Raw genomic sequence first — 18848 nt, forward strand, 5'->3', positions numbered from 1 at the left:
AACTTTCCTCATTGAAAAGTATTGAAGAGAATTGTAATTAATCACCCCGACCCCTGGTATATCATGGCTTAAATGTTCAATATTAGTATTATGGATAGGTCATCTGATCCTAGGTCTGTGGTACAACTTCTACCCCAAGATACAGAATACACACATCACAACAGATTGTAGAGTTAAAAACACACGGTAGCAATGAGGTCAGGTGGAGTCCTCGTCTCTCAAGGCGAAATCGCCACGCTATCTGGCGTAACACGACGACACAGTAGCTCTCGAGCATTAGTACCTTCTAGAAACCATGCTATGGTGTGCATGAACACACACACACACACACGTAACCGCACACCAAGAAGCATGATTGTCACATGTAAAAAAACAAACAGACAAACTGATAGTGAATTCAGACTTCATAAATGAGCCATTTTAGCAACCACACTAGTATTTGCTGCCAAGTTATCAGCAGAAGTTTATACAATTATATCATTGACTTTTAGTATCTGTTAGGTCTGGTTTTAAAATGTAATAGATTTGAGCAAGAAGCCAAGACAGGTCCTCTTGTAATAACTTAATAGCTAACAACACAAGAACATAGATGACAAAATAAAACAACTTCTGTTTTTTAGCTGATAAGAGTGAAACAGGTTCATGTATGGTATAAATTATTTATTAATTGATCATGGAAGCTCGGTCATTGATGATTATAGTACAGTTCCTAAGGACCACGGAGATCCTATTCAATGACTAGAGGGGCTATGTCATAATCCCTCAAGGTTCCAGAATAGAATGAAATGGCAGCCATTTTGGTCAGGGAGAAATACAAAACCAGTCTAATTGGAATGAATAGCAGTAGAGGCATAGGTGACGCATTTCCTGATTTGACTTATGTAGGAAAATAAAATATGTGATATATCAACTATTGTCATATAGTTATAAATACAGTTTATACACATGTTCTGTATAAAACAACCTCTAAAATATATTTCAACAGACCATAAATGTCAAAAAAAAATATATTGGAAAGTTGTGAGTGAATTTCAGTACTTGTTAGCATTTACAACTTGTCTAAATCCGATCATCAACTGATTTCAGCCAGCGTCTGGCTGTAGATTGACTGCATTGTTTGAATATAATGTTGGGCATTTTGGGTAGTTCATTAAAAACATTTATTTAATCATTCCTCTCTAACGTACTGGCTAACAAACATACAGTGCAGATACATTCTTCAAAGTCATTGTTTTATACAACATCTTATCACAACACTCCCTGACCAACATGGCTGATCTTTATCTCATCATAAGAAGGTCCATGGCCATTCTAGTATTCTATTTCCAATGAGTCAATCCTTCTCACAGAATTAGGAATTGAATAGGATCTCTATGGTCCTTCTCCTGTCAGAATCAGAGATGGAATCAGGGAAATAGTTCCAGAACACCCAGAGAAGCTGGCTCCTCCCGCTGTTGCCGTTAGCAGCCCTGGAAGTGAGGCTGTGATTGGCTGAGGCTCTGGGTGGCCAGGAGACGCTGCTGCTGCTGTAAAAACATGATCACCTCAGGACTCCTCAGCAAAGACTGGGGACAGAACACACACACACACAGACAGACAGACATTAGTGTGATATGTAGTGAATTGTCTGAATTCATAATTTAGTCATAATTTAGACCTATTTTGCAACCACTAGAGATGTGGGTGAACTGGCATGACAGACAGACAGACAGACAGACAGACAGACAGACAGACAGACAGACAGACAGACAGACAGACAGACAGACAGACAGACAGACAGACAGACAGACAGACAGACAGACAGACAGACAGACAGACAGACAGACAGACAGACAGACAGACAGACAGACAGACAGTTAATACTGACAGACAGTTAATACTGACAGACAGTTAATACTGACTAACAGACAGACAGACATACATACAGTCAGTATTTACAGTCAGTCAGTCAGTCAGTATTTACAGTCAGTCAGTCAGTCAGTATTTACAGTCAGTCAGTCAGTCAGTATTTACAGTCAGTCAGTATTTACAGTCAGTCAGTATTTACAGTCAGTCAGTCAGTATTTACAGTCAGTCAGTCAGTTAGTCAGACAGTCAGTATTTAAAGTCAGTCAGTCAGTATTTACAGTCAGTCAGTCAGTTAGTCAGACAGTCAGTATATACAGTCAGTCAGTATATACAGTCAGTCCAGTCAGTATTTACAGTCAGTCAGTCAGTATTTACAGTCAGTCAGTCAGTATTTACAGTCAGTCAGTCAGTTAGTCAGACAGTCAGTATATACAGTCAGTCAGTATATACAGTCAGTCAGTATTTACAGTCAGTCAGTCAGTATTTACAGTCAGTCAGTCAGTATTTACAGTCAGTCAGTCAGTTAGTCAGACAGTCAGTATTTAAAGTCAGTCAGTCAGACAGTCAGTATTTACAGTCAGTCAGTCAGTATTTACAGTCAGTCAGTATTTACAGTCAGTCAGTCAGTTAGTCAGTATTTACAGTCAGTCAGTCAGACAGTCAGTATTTACAGTCAGTCAGTCAGTATTTACAGTCAGTCAGTCAGTATTTACAGTCAGTCAGTCAGTTAGTCAGACAGTCAGTATTTAAAGTCAGTCAGTCAGTATTTACAGTCAGTCAGTCAGTTAGTCAGACAGTCAGTATATACAGTCAGTCAGTATATACAGTCAGTCCAGTCAGTATTTACAGTCAGTCAGTCAGTATTTACAGTCAGTCAGTCAGTATTTACAGTCAGTCAGTCAGTTAGTCAGACAGTCAGTATATACAGTCAGTCAGTATATACAGTCAGTCAGTATTTACAGTCAGTCAGTCAGTATTTACAGTCAGTCAGTCAGTATTTACAGTCAGTCAGTCAGTTAGTCAGACAGTCAGTATTTAAAGTCAGTCAGTCAGACAGTCAGTATTTACAGTCAGTCAGTCAGTATTTACAGTCAGTCAGTATTTACAGTCAGTCAGTCAGTTAGTCAGTATTTACAGTCAGTCAGTCAGACAGTCAGTATTTACAGTCAGTCAGTCAGTATTTACAGTCAGTCAGTCAGTCTTTACAGTCAGTCAGTCAGTTAGTCAGACAGTCAGTATTTACAGTCAGTCAGTCAGACAGTCAGTATTTACAGTCAGTCAGTCAGTATTGTCAGTCAGTCAGTCAGTATTTACAGTCAGTCAGTGAGTCAGTATTTACAGTCAGTCAGTCAGTCAGTCAGTATTTACAGTCAGTATTTACAGTCAGTCAGTATTTACAGTCAGTCAGTCAGTATTTACAGTCAGTCAGTATTTACAGTCAGTCAGTATATACAGTCAGTCAGTATTTACAGTCAGTCAGTATTTACAGTCAGTCAGTCAGTATTTACAGTCAGTCAGTCAGTATTTACAGTCAGTCAGTCAGTCTTTACAGTCAGTCAGTCAGTTAGTCAGACAGTCAGTATTTACAGTCAGTCAGTCAGACAGTCAGTATTTACAGTCAGTCAGTCAGTATTGTCAGTCAGTCAGTCAGTATTTACAGTCAGTCAGTGAGTCAGTATTTACAGTCAGTCAGTCAGTCAGTCAGTATTTACAGTCAGTCAGTCAGTATTTACAGTCAGTCAGTATTTACAGTCAGTCAGTCAGTATTTACAGTCAGTCAGTATTTACAGTCAGTCAGTATATACAGTCAGTCAGTATTTACAGTCAGTCAGTATTTACAGTCAGTCAGTATTTACAGTCAGTCAGTCAGTATTTACAGTCAGTCAGTCAGTATTTACAGTCAGTCAGTCAGCATTTACAGTCAGTCAGTCAGTATTTACAGTCAGTCAGTATTTACTGTCAGTCAGTCAGTATTTACTGTCAGTCAGTATTTACAGTCAGTCAGTCAATATTTACAGTCAGTCAGTCAGTCAATATTTACAGTCAGTCAGTCAGTCAGTATTTACAGTCAGTCAGTCAGTATTTACAGTCAGTCAGTCAGTATTTACAGTCAGTCAGTCAGTATTTACAGTCAGTCAGTATTTACAGTCAGTCAGTCAGTATTTACAGGCAGTCAGTATTTACAGGTAGTCAGTATTTACAGTCAGTCAGTCAGTATTTACAGTCAGTCAGTATTCACAGTCAGTCAGTATTTACAGTCAGTCAGTCAGTATTTAGTCAGTCAGTCAGTATTTACAGTCAGTCAGTCAGTATTTACAGTCAGTCAGTCAGTCAGTCAGTATTTACACTCAGTCAGTCAGTATTTACACTCAGTCAGTCAGTATTTACAGTCAGTCAGTCAGTATTTACAGTCAGTCAGTCAGTCAGTATTTACAGTCCGTCAGTCAGTATTTACAGTCAGTCAGTATTTACAGTCAGTCAGTATTTACAGTCAGTCAGTATTTACAGTCAGTCAGTATTTACAGTCAGTCAGTCAATATTTACAGTCAGTCAGTCAGTCAGTATTTACAGTCAGTATTTACAGTCAGTCAGTCAGTATTTACAGTCAGTCAGTATTAACAGTCAGTCAGTATTTACAATCAGTCAGTATTTACAGTCAGTCAGTCAGTATTTACAGTCAGTCAGTCAGTATTTACAGGCAGTCAGTATTTACAGGCAGTCAGTCAGTATTTACAGGCAGTCAGTCATATTTACAGTCAGTCAGTATTTACAGTCAGTCAGTCAGTATTTAGTCAGTCAGTCAGTCGTCAGTATTTACAGTCAGTCAGTCAGTATTTACAGTCAGTCAGTCAGTCAGTATTTACAGTCAGTCAGTCAGTATTTACAGTCAGTCAGTCAGTATTTACACTCAGTCAGTCAGTATTTACACTCAGTCAGTCAGTATTTACAGTCAGTCAGTCAGTCAGTATTTACAGTCAGTCAGTCAGTATTTACAGTCAGTCAGTCAGTCAGTATTTACAGTCCGTCAGTCAGTATTTACAGTCCGTCAGTCAGTATTTACAGTCCGTCAGTCAGTATTTACAGTCAGTCAGTCAGTATTTACAGTCAGTCAGTCAGTCAGTCAGTATTTACAGTCAGTCAGTATTTACAGTCCATCAGTCAGTATTTACAGTCAGTCAGTATTTACACTCAGTCAGTATTTACAGGCAGTCAGTCAGTCAGTCAGTCAGTCAGTATTTACAGGCAGTCAGACAGTCAGTCAGTCAGTATTTACAGTCTGTCTGTGCCCATGACTCACCAGTCTCTTCTGGTTGAGCACCTGTTCGATGAGGGAGGGTCTGGCCGGCCGGTCCCCCACGGTACCAAGACGCTGCTTGTTCACAGATACAGGCCTCTCCTCCAAGCTCTCCTGATCAACACAGGACACACACACACACACACACACACACACACACACACACACAGAGTACAGTTCAACAAATAGCCATCACATTGTTTAGACTAGATCAGAACTCTCTAGTCCTAGTCTTGGGGATCCACAGTAAGGTTTTGTTCCAGCCTTGTACTAAATATAACAGACAATTAAACATACACATATATATATATATATATATATATATATATATATATATATATATATATATATGATGATTAGTTGGATATGTATTAGTACTGGGCTGGAACAAAATCATGCACATATATTGCAACGTGTTTGTGTATATCTGTTTGTGTGTTAGTCAGATACATTCTTACATCTTGTTTGCTAGTGGACATAGCCTGGTCGCTCTTCTTCCTCTTGTATTTGTCTTTGTACATCTTGTTGCGGTGTTTTTTACACATCCACGGCTTCCGCTGCTTGGCTACCTGAGTCGTAGTTTCCGTGCACCCGTCGTATGTACAAGTCTTTGAAATGTTATCGCTATCCCCGTAGCCTTCTTCATCATCATCGTCTTCGTCGTTGGGTTCTTCGGGACTCGCAGCGTTGTCCCGCGGGTCCGACGTGTCCAAAACATCGCTCTCCTCTTCGGCATCATCCATATCGTAGGAGAACATGTTGTTGTCCGACTCTTGTCGTGTGACTACATTTCTACTGTCGACAACACCGCTCTTGTCAACGTAGTACGTCTGTCCGTCTTTGTTGAGGATAATGCTCGAGTCCTTATTGTTGTTACCCGCTGACGTGTTACTCTCCTCTTCACTCATGATTGGGATAAAAATATATATTATTACTAGTAAATTGTAAGTTTAACGTTAGCTGGCGAGTAAAAATTGGACTTTAGGTAGTTACCATGCTGGTTAGCTTGACATTTCCACCCCCTCTCCTTCACCTAAGTAGATCTGAGTGAGTTCGGGCAATAAGTGATGGACCACGTTCAATTAACTGGAAAAACAGAATAATACGGTTATACCTGACTGTTGGCTGCTCTAAAATAGTCAATCACATAATTGTATTTATACATACCAGAAATGCTTGCTAGCAGACAAACATTCTCACAACAAAAATAAACGAAGACAAGGAGGAGTCTCTTCTCCTTCTCCGGTGGGGTTTATCGACGGTTGGCATCCAAAATGACGATGCGTTACCGCCGACTACTGTACTGGAGTGTGGGCCGCAGGAGACAGAGAAACTAAACCCTACCTGTCAGACCCGTTTGCTCTTAAAAAAAGACAACAACATATTTGAGACGATATAAAAAGGCGTTCTACTCAATATAATCTTGAAACGAATTTCCTGTATTCCCTTTTCCATCATACTAGATCTCAACCTCTCTCTTTCCCTCTCATACTGCCCACACTGACACATGCTCCACGGTCTCTGTTTCCTGGCAATAATCACACTTTCCTGTTGGATGCTTTCCTATCACATTTAAGGTCTTATTCAACAGACTGTGTCCAACACTTAATCTTGTAAAAATAGCCTTGTCTCTTCTGTCCCGTCCTGCCGTCCTCCCCTCCCCGAATTTCCTTTGCCTGCCCTTAGTATCTCTATTCCACTGCTCCTGTCATCTCTACACCATCGCTGTTCATATCAGGCTTTAACCTGTCATCTCTACACCATCACTGTCTATATCAGGCTTTAACCTGTCATCTCTACTCCATCACTGTTCATATCAGGCTGTTAACCTGTCATCTCTACACCATCACTGTCCATATCAGGCTGTTAACCTGTCATCTCTACACCATCACTGTCCATATCAGGCTTTAAACCTGCTCCTGTCATCTCTAAACCATCACTGTCTATATCAGGCTTTGGCTTTAACCTGTCATCTCTACTACATCACTGTCTATATCAGGCTTTAACCTGTCATCTCTACACCATCACTGTCCATATCAGGCTTTAAACCTGTCATCTCTACACCATCACTGTCCATATCAGGCTGTTAACCTGTCATCTCTACTACATCACTGTCTATATCAGGCTTTAACCTGTCATCTCTACTCCATCACTGTCTATATCAGGCTTTAACCTGTCATCTCTACACCATCACTGTCCATATCAGGCTTTAAACCTGTCATCTCTACACCATCACTGTCCATATCAGGCTGTTAACCTGTCATCTCTACACCATCACTGTCCATATCAGGCTTTAAACCTGCTCCTGTCATCTCTACACCATCACTGTCTATATCAGGCTTAAACTGTCATCTCTACTACATCACTGTCTATATCAGGCTTTAACCTGTCATCTCTACACCATCACTGTCCATATCAGGCTGTTAACCTGTCATCTCTACACCATCACTGTCCATATCAGGCTGTTAACCTGTCATCTCTACACCATCACTGTCCATATCAGGCTTTAAACCTGCTCCTGTCATCTCTACACCATCACTGTCTATATCAGGCTTTGGCTTTAACCTGTCATCTCTACTACATCACTGTCTATATCAGGCTTTAACCTGTCATCTCTACACCATCACTGTCCATATCAGGCTTTAAACCTGTCATCTCTACACCATCGCTGTCCATATCAGGCTGTTAACCTGTCATCTCTACTACATCACTGTCTATATCAGGCTTTAACCTGTCATCTCTACTCCATCACTGTCTATATCAGGCTTTAACCTGTCATCTCTACTCCATCACTGTCTATATCAGGCTTTAACCTGTCATCTCTACACCATCACTGTCCATATCAGGCTGTTAACCTGTCATCTCTACACCATCACTGTCCATATCAGGCTTTAAACCTGCTCCTGTCATCTCTACACCATCACTGTCTATATCAGGCTTAAACTGTCATCTCTACTACATCACTGTCTATATCAGGCTTTAACCTGTCATCTCTACACCATCACTGTCCATATCAGGCTGTTAACCTGTCATCTCTACACCATCACTGTCCATATCAGGCTGTTAACCTGTCATCTCTACACCATCACTGTCCATATCAGGCTTTAAACCTGCTCCTGTCATCTCTACACCATCACTGTCTATATCAGGCTTTAACCTGTCATCTCTACACCATCACTGTCTATATCAGGCTTTAACCTGTTATCTCTACACCATCACTGTCTATATCAGGCTTTAAACCTGTCATCTCTACACCATCACTGTCCATATCAGGCTGTTAACCTGTCATCTCTACACCATCACTGTCCATATCAGGCTTTAAACCTGCTCCTGTCATCTCTACACCATCACTGTCTATATCAGGCTTAACCTGTCATCTCTACTACATCACTGTCTATATCAGGCTTTAACCTGTCATCTCTACACCATCACTGTCCATATCAGGCTGTTAACCTGTCATCTCTACACCATCACTGTCCATATCAGGCTTTAAACCTGCTCCTGTCATCTCTACACCATCACTGTCTATATCAGGCTTAACCTGTCATCTCTACACCATCACTGTCTATATCAGGCTTTTAACCTGTCATCTCTACTCCATCACTGTCTATATCAGGCTTTAACCTGTCATCTCTACACCATCACTGTCCATATCAGGCTTTAACCTGCCATCTCTACTCCATCACTGTCTATATCAGGCTTTAACCTGTTATCTCTACACCATCACTGTCTATATCAGGCTTTTAACCTGTCATCTCTACACCATCACTGTCCATATCAGGCTGTTAACCTGTCATCTCTACACCATCACTGTCCATATCAGGCTGTTAACCTGTCATCTCTACACCATCACTGTCCATATCAGGCTTTAAACCTGCTCCTGTCATCTCTGCACCATCACTGTCTATATCAGGCTTTAACCTGTTATCTCTACACCATCACTGTCCATATCAGGCTTTAAACCTGCTCCTGTCATCTCTACACCATCACTGTCTATATCAGGCTTTAACCTGTCATCTCTACTCCATCACTGTCTATATCAGGCTTTAAACCTGTTATCTCTACACCATCACTGTCTATATCAGGCTTTAACCTGTCATCTCTACTCCATCACTGTCTATATCAGGCTTTAACCTGTCATCTCTACACCATCACTGTCTATATCAGGCTTTTAACCTGTCATCTCTACACCATAACTGTCCATATCAGGCTTTAAACCTGCTCCTGTCATCTCTACACCATCACTGTCTATATCAGGCTTAACCTGTCATCTCTACTACATCACTGTCTATATCAGGCTTTAACCTGTCATCTCTACACCATCACTGTCCATATCAGGCTGTTAACCTGTCATCTCTACACCATCACTGTCCATATCAGGCTTTAAACCTGCTCCTGTCATCTCTACACCATCACTGTCTATATCAGGCTTAACCTGTCATCTCTACTACATCACTGTCTATATCAGGCTGTTAACCTGTCATCTCTACACCATCACTGTCCATATCAGGCTTTAACCTGTCATCTCTACACCATCACTGTCCATATCAGGCTGTTAACCTGTCATCTCTACACCATCACTGTCCATATCAGGCTTTAAACCTGTCATCTCTACTACATCACTGTCTATATCAGGCTTTAACCTGTCATCTCTACACCATCACTGTCCATATCAGGCTGTTAACCTGTCATCTCTACACCATCACTGTCCATATCAGGCTTTAAACCTGCTCCTGTCATCTCTACACCATCACTGTCTATATCAGGCTTAACCTGTCATCTCTACTACATCACTGTCTATATCAGGCTGTTAACCTGTCATCTCTACACCATCACTGTCCATATCAGGCTTTAACCTGTCATCTCTACACCATCACTGTCCATATCAGGCTGTTAACCTGTCATCTCTACACCATCACTGTCCATATCAGGCTTTAAACCTGCTCCTGTCATCTCTACACCATCACTGTCTATATCAGGCTTTAACCTGTCATCTCTACTCCATCACTGTCTATATCAGGCTTTAACCTGTCATCTCTACACCATCACTGTCTATATCAGGCTTTAACCTGCTCCAGTCATCTCTGCACCATCACTGTCTATATCAGGCTTTAACCTGTTATCTCTACACCATCACTGTCTATATCAGGCTTTAAACCTGTCATCTCTACACCATCACTGTCTATATCAGGCTTTTAACCTGTCATCTCTACTCCATCACTGTCTATATCAGGCTTTAACCTGTCATCTCTACACCATCACTGTCCATATCAGGCTTTAACCTGCCATCTCTACTCCATCACTGTCTATATCAGGCTTTAACCTGTTATCTCTACACCATCACTGTCTATATCAGGCTTTTAACCTGTCATCTCTACACCATCACTGTCCATATCAGGCTGTTAACCTGTCATCTCTACACCATCACTGTCTATATCAGGCTTTAACCTGTCATCTCTACTCCATCACTGTCTATATCAGGCTTTAAACCTGTTATCTCTACACCATCACTGTCTATATCAGGCTTTAACCTGTCATCTCTACTCCATCACTGTCTATATCAGGCTTTAACCTGTCATCTCTACACCATCACTGTCTATATCAGGCTTTTAACCTGTCATCTCTACACCATAACTGTCCATATCAGGCTTTAAACCTGCTCCTGTCATCTCTACACCATCACTGTCTATATCAGGCTTTAACCTGTCATCTCTACTCCATCACTGTCTATATCAGGCTATTAACCTGCTCCTGTCATCTCTACACCATCACTGTCTACTAAGTGCTTGGTTAGCCAGTACATCAACATCTCCACTACCAAGTGCCTGGTTAGCCAGTACATCAACATCCCCACTACTTAGTGGTTGGTTAGCTAGTACATCAACTGCCTCATTCCCCTCCATCCCCACATGGGCTGGGACCCAAGGAACTCTTATCTGTAACCCATCTGTGTAATCCTGCCATGGGTTTGTAGTACATCATAAAACAGCTCGATGGGCGATGGGCGACTCTGGCAGCGCCGGAGTGAAGGGCGACTCTGGCAGCTCCGGAGTGAAGGGCGACTCTGGCAGCTCCGGAGTGAAGGGCGACTCTGGCAGCTCCGGAGTGAAGGGCGACTCTGGCAGCGCCGGAGTGAAGGGCGACTCTGACAGCTCCGGAGTGAAGGGCGACTCTGGCAGCTCCGGAGTGAAGGGCGACTCTGGCAGCTCCGGAGTGAAGGGCGACTCTGGCAGCTCCGGAGTGAAGGGCGACTCTGACAGCTCCGGAGTGAAGGGCGACTCTGACAGCGCCGGAGTGAAGGGCGACTCTGGCAGCTCGGGAGTGAAGGGCGACTCTGGCAGCTCCGGAGTGAAGGGCGACTCTGGCAGCTCCGGAGTGAAGGGCGACTCTGACAGCTCCGGAGTGAAGGGCGACTCTGGCAGCTCCGGAGTGAAGGGCGACTCTGGCAGCTCCGGAGTGAAGGGCGACTCTGGCAGCTCCGGGGTGAAGGGCGACTCTGGCAGCTCCGGAGTGAAGGGCGACTCTGACAGCGCCGGAGTGAAGGGCGACTCTGACAGCGCCGGAGTGAAGGGCGACTCTGGCAGCTCCGGAGCGAAGGGCGACTCTGACAGCTCCGGAGTGAAGGGCGACTCTGGCAGCTCCGGAGTGAAGGGCGACTCTGGCAGCTCCAGAGTGAAGGGCGACTCTGACAGCTCTGGAGTGAAGGGCTACTCTGGCAGCTCCGGAGTGAAGGGCGACTCTGACAGCGCCGGAGTGAAGGGCGACTCTGGCAGCTCCGGAGTGAAGGGCGACTCTGGCAGCTCCGGAGTGAAGGGCGACTCTGACAGCTCCGGAGTGAAGGGCGACTCTGGCAGCTCCGGAGTGAAGGGCGACTCTGACAGCGCCGGAGTGAAGGGCGACTCTGGCAGCTCCGGAGTGAAGGGCGACTCTGGCAGCTCCGGAGTGAAGGGCGACTCTGGCAGCTCCGGAGTGAAGGGCGACTCTGGCAGCTCCGGAGTGAAGGGCGACTCTGGCAGCTCCGGAGTGAAGGGCGACTCTGACAGCGCCGGAGTGAAGGGCGACTCTGACAGCGCCGGAGTGAAGGGCGACTCTGACAGCTCCGGAGTGAAGGGCTACTCTGACAGCGCCGGAGTGAAGGGCGACTCTGACAGCGCCGGAGTGAAGGGCGACTCTGGCAGCTCCGGAGTGAAGGGCGACTCTGGCAGCTCCGGAGTGAAGGGCGACTCTGACAGCGCCGGAGTGAAGGGCGACTCTGGCAGCTCCGGAGTGAAGGGCGACTCTGGCAGCTCCGGAGTGAAGGGCGACTCTGACAGCGCCGGAGTGAAGGGCGACTCTGGCAGCTCCGGAGTGAAGGGCGACTCTGGCAGCTCCGGAGTGAAGGGCGACTCTGACAGCGCCGGAGTGAAGGGCGACTCTGGCAGCTCCGGAGTGAAGGGCGACTCTGGCAGCTCCGGAGTGAAGGGCGACTCTGACAGCGCCGGAGTGAAGGGCGACTCTGACAGCGCCGGAGTGAAGGGCGACTCTGGCGCTGCCGGAGTGAAGGGCGACTCTGACAGCTCCGGAGTGAAGGGCGACTCTGACAGCGCCGGAGTGAAGGGCGACTCTGACAGCGCCGGAGTGAAGGGCGACTCTGAGAGCGCCGGAGTGAAGGGCGACTCTGACAGCGCCGGAGTGAAGGGCGACTCTGACAGCGCCGGAGTGAAGGGCGACTCTGACAGCTCCGGAGTGAAGGGCGACTCTGACAGCGCCGGAGTGAAGGGCGACTCTGACAGCTCCGGAGTGAAGGGCGACTCTGGCAGCGCCGGAGTGAAGGGCGACTCTGGCAGCTCCGGAGTGAAGGGCGACTCTGACAGCGCCGGAGTGAAGGGCGACTCTGGCAGCTCCGGAGTGAAGGGCGACTCTGGCAGCTCCGGAGTGAAGGGCGACTCTGGCAGCTCCGGAGTGAAGGGCGACTCTGGCAGCTCCGGAGTGAAGGGCGACTCTGACAGCGCCGGAGTGAAGGGCGACTCTGGCAGCTCCGGAGTGAAGGGCGACTCTGGCAGCTCCGGAGTGAAGGGCGATCAGGCAGCTCCGGAGTTAAGGGCGACTCTGACAGCGCCGGAGTGAAGGGCGACTCTGGCAGCTCCGGAGTGAAGGGCGACTCTGGCAGCTCCGGAGTGAAGGGCGACTCTGGCAGCTCCGGAGTGAAGGGCGACTCTGACAGCGCCGGAGTGAAGGGCGACTCTGACAGCGCCGGAGTGAAGGGCGACTCTGGCAGCTCCGGAGTGAAGGGCGACTCTGGCAGCTCCGGAGTGAAGGGCGACTCTGACAGCTCCGGAGTGAAGGGCGACTCTGACAGCGCCGGAGTGAAGGGCGACTCTGGCAGCTCCGGAGTGAAGGGCGACTCTGGCAGCTCCGGAGTGAAGGGCGACTCTGGCAGCTCCGGAGTGAAGGGCGACTCTGGCAGCTCCGGAGTTAAGGGCGACTCTGACAGCGCCGGAGTGAAGGGCGACTCTGGCAGCTCCGGAGTGAAGGGCGACTCTGGCAGCTCCGGAGTGAAGGGCGACTCTGGCAGCTCCGGAGTGAAGGGCGACTCTGACAGCGCCGGAGTGAAGGGCGACTCTGACAGCGCCGGAGTGAAGGGCGACTCTGGCAGCTCCGGAGTGAAGGGCGACTCTGGCAGCTCCGGAGTGAAGGGCGACTCTGACAGCGCCGGAGTGAAGGGCGACTCTGACAGCGCCGGAGTGAAGGGCGACTCTGGCAGCTCCGGAGTGAAGGGCGACTCTGACAGCGCCGGAGTGAAGGGCGACTCTGACAGCTCCGGAGTGAAGGGCGACTCTGGCAGCTCCGGAGTGAAGGGCGACTCTGACAGCTCCGGAGTGAAGGGCGACTCTGACAGCTCCGGAGTGAAGGGCGACTCTGGCAGCTCCGGAGTGAAGGGCGACTCTGGCAGCTCCGGAGTGAAGGGCGACTCTGGCAGCTCCGGAGTGAAGGGCGACTCTGGCAGCTCCGGAGTGAAGGGCGACTTTGGCAGCTCCGGAGTGAAGGGCGACTCTGGCAGCTCCGGAGTGAAGGGCGACTCTGACAGCGCCGGAGTGAAGGGCGACTCTGACAGCTCCGGAGTGAAGGGCGACTCTGACAGCGCCGGTGTGAAGGGCGACTCTGACAGCTCCGGAGTGAAGGGCGACTCTGACAGCGCCGGAGTGAAGGGCGATTCTGACAGCTCCGGAGTGAAGGGCGATTCTGACAGCTCCGGAGTGAAGGGCGACTCTGACAGCGCCGGAGTGAAGGGCGACTCTGACAGCGCCGGAGTGAAGGGCGACTCTGGCAGCTCCGGAGTGAAGGGCGACTCTGGCAGCTCCGGAGTGAAGGGCGACTCTGGCAGCTCCGGAGTGAAGGGCGACTCTGGCAGCTCCGGAGTGAAGGGCGACTCTGGCAGCTCCTGACAGGAGGGAGGCTCTGGAAGCGCTGGACAGGAGGGGACTCTGGAGGGAGGAGACAGAGAGAGACAGCCTGGTGCATTTGGCTGCCACAGGAGGCCTGGTGCGTGGAGGAGGCACCGGATGGACCGGACCGTGGAGGCGCACTGGAGGTCTCGAGCACCGAGCCTGCACAACCTGTCCTGGCTGGATACCCCCTGTAGCCCGGCAAGTGCGGCGGGGTGGAACAGACCGCATTGGGCTGTGCTGGCGAACCGGGGACACCATGCGTACGGCTGGTGAACCGGGGACACCATTCGTAGGGCTGGCTGGTGCCATATAACCCGGGCCGAGGAGACCCACTGGAGACCAGTTGCACTGAGCCGGCTTCATTCCTCCTGGCTCGATGCCCACTCCTGCCCGGCCGATACGAGGAGCTGCGATGTAGCTCACCGGGCTATGCGTTCTCACTGAACCTCTCTCCACGGTAAGCACGGGGAGTTGGCTCAGGTCTCCTACCTGACTTAGCCACACTCCCCGTGTGCCCCCTCCCCCAATACGAGATGGCACAGGTCTCCTACCTGGCTTAGCCACACTCCCCGTGTGCCCCCCCTAAGAAATGTTTGGGTCTGCCTCGTCTCTGTTGCGCTGCCATGCTAACTCCTCATAACGCCGCCGCTCGGCTTTAGCTGCCTCCAGCTCTGTGCCCAGGGTCCCTTACCGTCTACTATCTCCTCCAGGAGATATCTCGTCCAGGAGTCCAGAACCCTCTGCTCCAGGTTACCACGCTGCTTGGTCCTTTCTTGGTGGGTAGTTCTGTAACGGTTTTCGTCCTCCTCTTCTGAGGAGGAGTAGGAAGGATCGGACCAAGATGCAGCGTTGTCAGTGTTCGTCATATTTAAAATTTAAAATAGAGACATAAAAAAAGGAACTAAGGTCAGGACGTATAATTCTGATGACCTGGATGGAATTATGGCGCGGCAGGGTAGCCTAGTGGTTAGAGTGTTGAACTAGCAACCGAAAGGTTGCAAGATCGAATCCCTGAGCTTGTTGTTGTTCTGCCCATGAACAAGGCAGTTAACCCACTGTTCCCCTGAACAAGGCAGTTAACCCACTGTTCCCCTGAGCAAGGCAGTTAACCCACTGTTCCCCTGAGCAAGGCAGTTAACCCACTGTTCCCCTGAACAAGGCAGTTAACCCACTGTTCCCCTGAACAAGGCTGTTAACCCACTGTTCCCCTGAACAAGGCAGTTAACCCACTGTTCCCCTGAACAAGGCAGTTAACCCACTGTTCCCCTGAGCAAGGCAGTTAACCCACTGTTCCCCTGAACAAGGCAGTTAACCAACTGTTCCCCTGAACAAGGCAGTTAACCCACTGTTCCCCTGAACAAGGCAGTTAACCAACTGTTCCCCTGAACAAGGCAGTTAACCCACTGTTCCCCTGAACAAGGCAGTTAACCCACTGTTCCCCTGAACAAGGCAGTTAACCCACTGTTCCCCTGAACAAGGCAGTTAACCCACTGTTCCTAGGCCGTCATTTAACATTTTGTGGTTTCATCATAGCGCTTGATGGTTTTTGCGAATGCACTTGAAGAAACTTTCAAAGTTCTTGACATTTTCCGGATTGACTGACCTTCATGTCTTAAATTTAATAATTGACTGTCGTTTCTCTCTGCTTATTTGAGCTGTTCTTGCCATAATATTGACTTGGGTCTTTTTTAGCAAATAGGGCTGTCTTCTGTATACCACCCCTACCATGTCACAACACAACTAATTGGCTCATGAAAATAAATTCCACAAATTAACTTTTAACAAGGCACACCTGTAAATTGAAATGCGTTCCAGGTGACTACATCATGAAGCTGGTTGAGAATCCGCCTCTTTTTCAGGATCGTCCTGGCCACAGCGTGGACCTTAGAACACTATGAGTGGATACTCTCTCCTGGGTTGGTTTAGCGCAGAATCACCCCTCATACGACTCCTACCAATGCACTCAGTACCATTAGTTGGGTCTCAGGTTCCTTCATACCAGCAATTCAGGTTCCCGATAGACTATTTAACCAGATGCTACAAATCCTGAATTAATCCAGTCTGTTTCAGAAACCTGGAGTAAAACGACATGCGCTTGTATGACTCTTTGATGACACAGGGTTTCAGAACAATAAAGCAAGTTTATTCAAAATTACAGAAAAAAGGCATAAAAAACCCTCGATCAACCAATCACAAATCAATATCACCAATCGATGATAAGCAAAACATTTCCTTGGATTAAATTGAGCGCCCTTAACTAAACCCTTAACTAAACCCTTATTAGGGTCTACCAATATTATTATTATTTTTTCACAATTTAATGAGAAGCACTGTATTTAATAACAAGAAAAACATGTTCTTACCTTCTACAACATATAAACAGATTTTTGTCTCCCCCCTCGGGATGCTCAGTCCCTCAGTTGGTGTCTAAAAAACTAACAGCTACTAGAACACTTCTACCAATGAGGTAACCTATAGGATTCCTCCTAGAATGTTCTAGAACACTTCTACCAATTAGGTAACCTAAAGGGTTCCTCCTAGAATGTACTAGAACACTTCTGTCAATGAGGTAACATTAATGGTTCCTCCTAGAATGTACTAGAACACTTCTATCAATGAGGTATCATTAAGGGTTCCACCTAGAATGTTCTAGAACACTTCTACCAATGAGGTAACCTAAAGGGTTCCTCCTAGAGTGTACTAGAACACTTCTATCAATGAGGTAAGATTAAGGGATTTCCAGATCAAGCTAGCACCTTTACTATACTTCATTAACATCAACTTCTTAAAACATAAATTTTTCAAACGACCTTTACTCAATTCTAATCTTACTACAACCTAATTTATTACTCCAGTTATATTTTAATACTTCAATATTTTAAACATTTCAACATTATAACATTTGACCATTATAACGTCTCGTTATCAACCTCCTAAGGCCTTGTCCTCTAAGCAGAATCAAACACAGTCTATATGATTCACAACTTAAAGAAAACTACATTATAACTCTCTTCACCTTTAACTGCATTATTTTAACACCTTTAATATCTCCCAATGTTTTCAACCTTTAACATTTAATATGTTTAACCTTTAATTAGGATTTCAATCAATTCCAGTCCCAATTCATTTCTTCTTCTCTTTAGTCAGTGTCAATTCAACCTCATTGTTCATTCTTCTTTATGTTCCATGTGTGAGTGAAAGTGAAACGTCTTCCTGAGTGTGTGTGGGTGTTTACAAGTGGGTCCTACCTACCGGTGTCCTCTGTCACTAAAATGTCACAGAAAACTGAGCCTCAACCAACTATTCTTGACACAGGAAAGAACCTCAGTCTACCTCTGTACATTACCAAACAGGAAAGAACCCCAGTCTACCTCTGTACGTTACCAAACAGGAAAGAACCCCAGTCTACCTCTGTACGTTACCAAACAGGAAAGAACCCCAGTCTACCTCTGTACATCACCAAACAGGAAAGAACCCCAGTCTACCTCTGTACATCACCAAACAGGAAAGAACCCCAGTCTACCTCTGTACATTACCAAACAGGAAAGAACCCCAGTCTACCTCTGTACATTACCAAACAGGAAAGAACCCCACCTCTGTACATTACCAAACAGGAAAGAACCCCAGTCTACCTCTGTACATCACCAAACAGGAAAGAACCCCAGTCTACCTCTGTACATTACCAAACAGGAAAGAACCCCAGTCTACCTCTGTACATTACCAAACAGGAAAGAACCCCAGTCTTCCTCTGTACATTACCAAACAGGAAAGAACCCCAGTCTACCTCTGTACATTACCAAACAGGAAAGAACCCCAGTCTACCTCTGTACATTACCAAACAGGAAAGAACCCCAGTCTACCTCTCGTTACCAAACAGGAAAGAACCCCAGTCTACCTCTGTACGTTACCAAACAGGAAAGAACCCCAGTCTACCTCTGTACGTTACCAAACAGGAAAGAACCTCAGTCTACCTCTGTACGTTACCAAACAGGAAAGAACCTCAGTCTACCTCTGTACATTACCAAACAGGAAAGAACCTCAGTCTACCTCTGTACATTACCAAACAGGAAAGAACCTCAGTCTACCTCTGTACATTACCAAACAGGAAAGAACCTCAGTCTACCTCTGTACGTTACCAAACAGGAAAGAACCCCAGTCTACCTCTGTACATTACCAAACAGGAAAGAACCTCAGTCTACCTCTGTACATTACCAAACAGGAAAGAACCCCAGTCTACCTCTGTACATTACCAAACAGGAAAGAACCTCAGTCTACCT

The 18848-nt window shown here is 46.6% G+C and overlaps 1 protein-coding gene across 1 annotated transcript; it reads right to left on the minus strand.

Moving 5' to 3' along the window:
- Positions 1 to 398: 398 nt before the first annotated feature.
- On the minus strand, positions 399 to 6376 carry LOC139419378 (regulatory factor X-associated protein-like). Its single transcript, XM_071169321.1, has 4 exons — positions 6311 to 6376; positions 5602 to 6229; positions 5147 to 5257; positions 399 to 1565 (listed from the first exon to the last, which is right to left on the minus strand). Exons 2-4 carry the CDS (start codon positions 6049 to 6051, stop codon positions 1461 to 1463), a joined length of 666 nt encoding a protein of 221 aa, XP_071025422.1. The 5' UTR covers positions 6052 to 6229; positions 6311 to 6376; the 3' UTR covers positions 399 to 1460.
- Positions 6377 to 18848: the final 12472 nt, after the last annotated feature.

The sequence above is a fragment of the Oncorhynchus clarkii genome, chromosome 10 (genome assembly GCF_045791955.1).
Source record: "Oncorhynchus clarkii lewisi isolate Uvic-CL-2024 chromosome 10, UVic_Ocla_1.0, whole genome shotgun sequence".
Taxonomy (NCBI): Eukaryota; Metazoa; Chordata; class Actinopteri; order Salmoniformes; family Salmonidae; genus Oncorhynchus; species Oncorhynchus clarkii.

Coding starts and splice junctions, on each gene's coding strand:
- LOC139419378 (XM_071169321.1), bottom strand. CDS start 6,051: ATGAGTGAAGAGGAGAGTAACACGTCAGCGGGTAACAACAATAAGGAC. Junction 5,258..5,601: donor TGTCCACTAGCAAACAAGAT/GTAAGAATGTAT, acceptor TGTGTTGATCAG/GAGAGCTTGGAGGAGAGGCC. Junction 1,566..5,146: donor TGCTCAACCAGAAGAGACTG/GTGAGTCATGGG, acceptor TTCTGTCCCCAG/TCTTTGCTGAGGAGTCCTGA.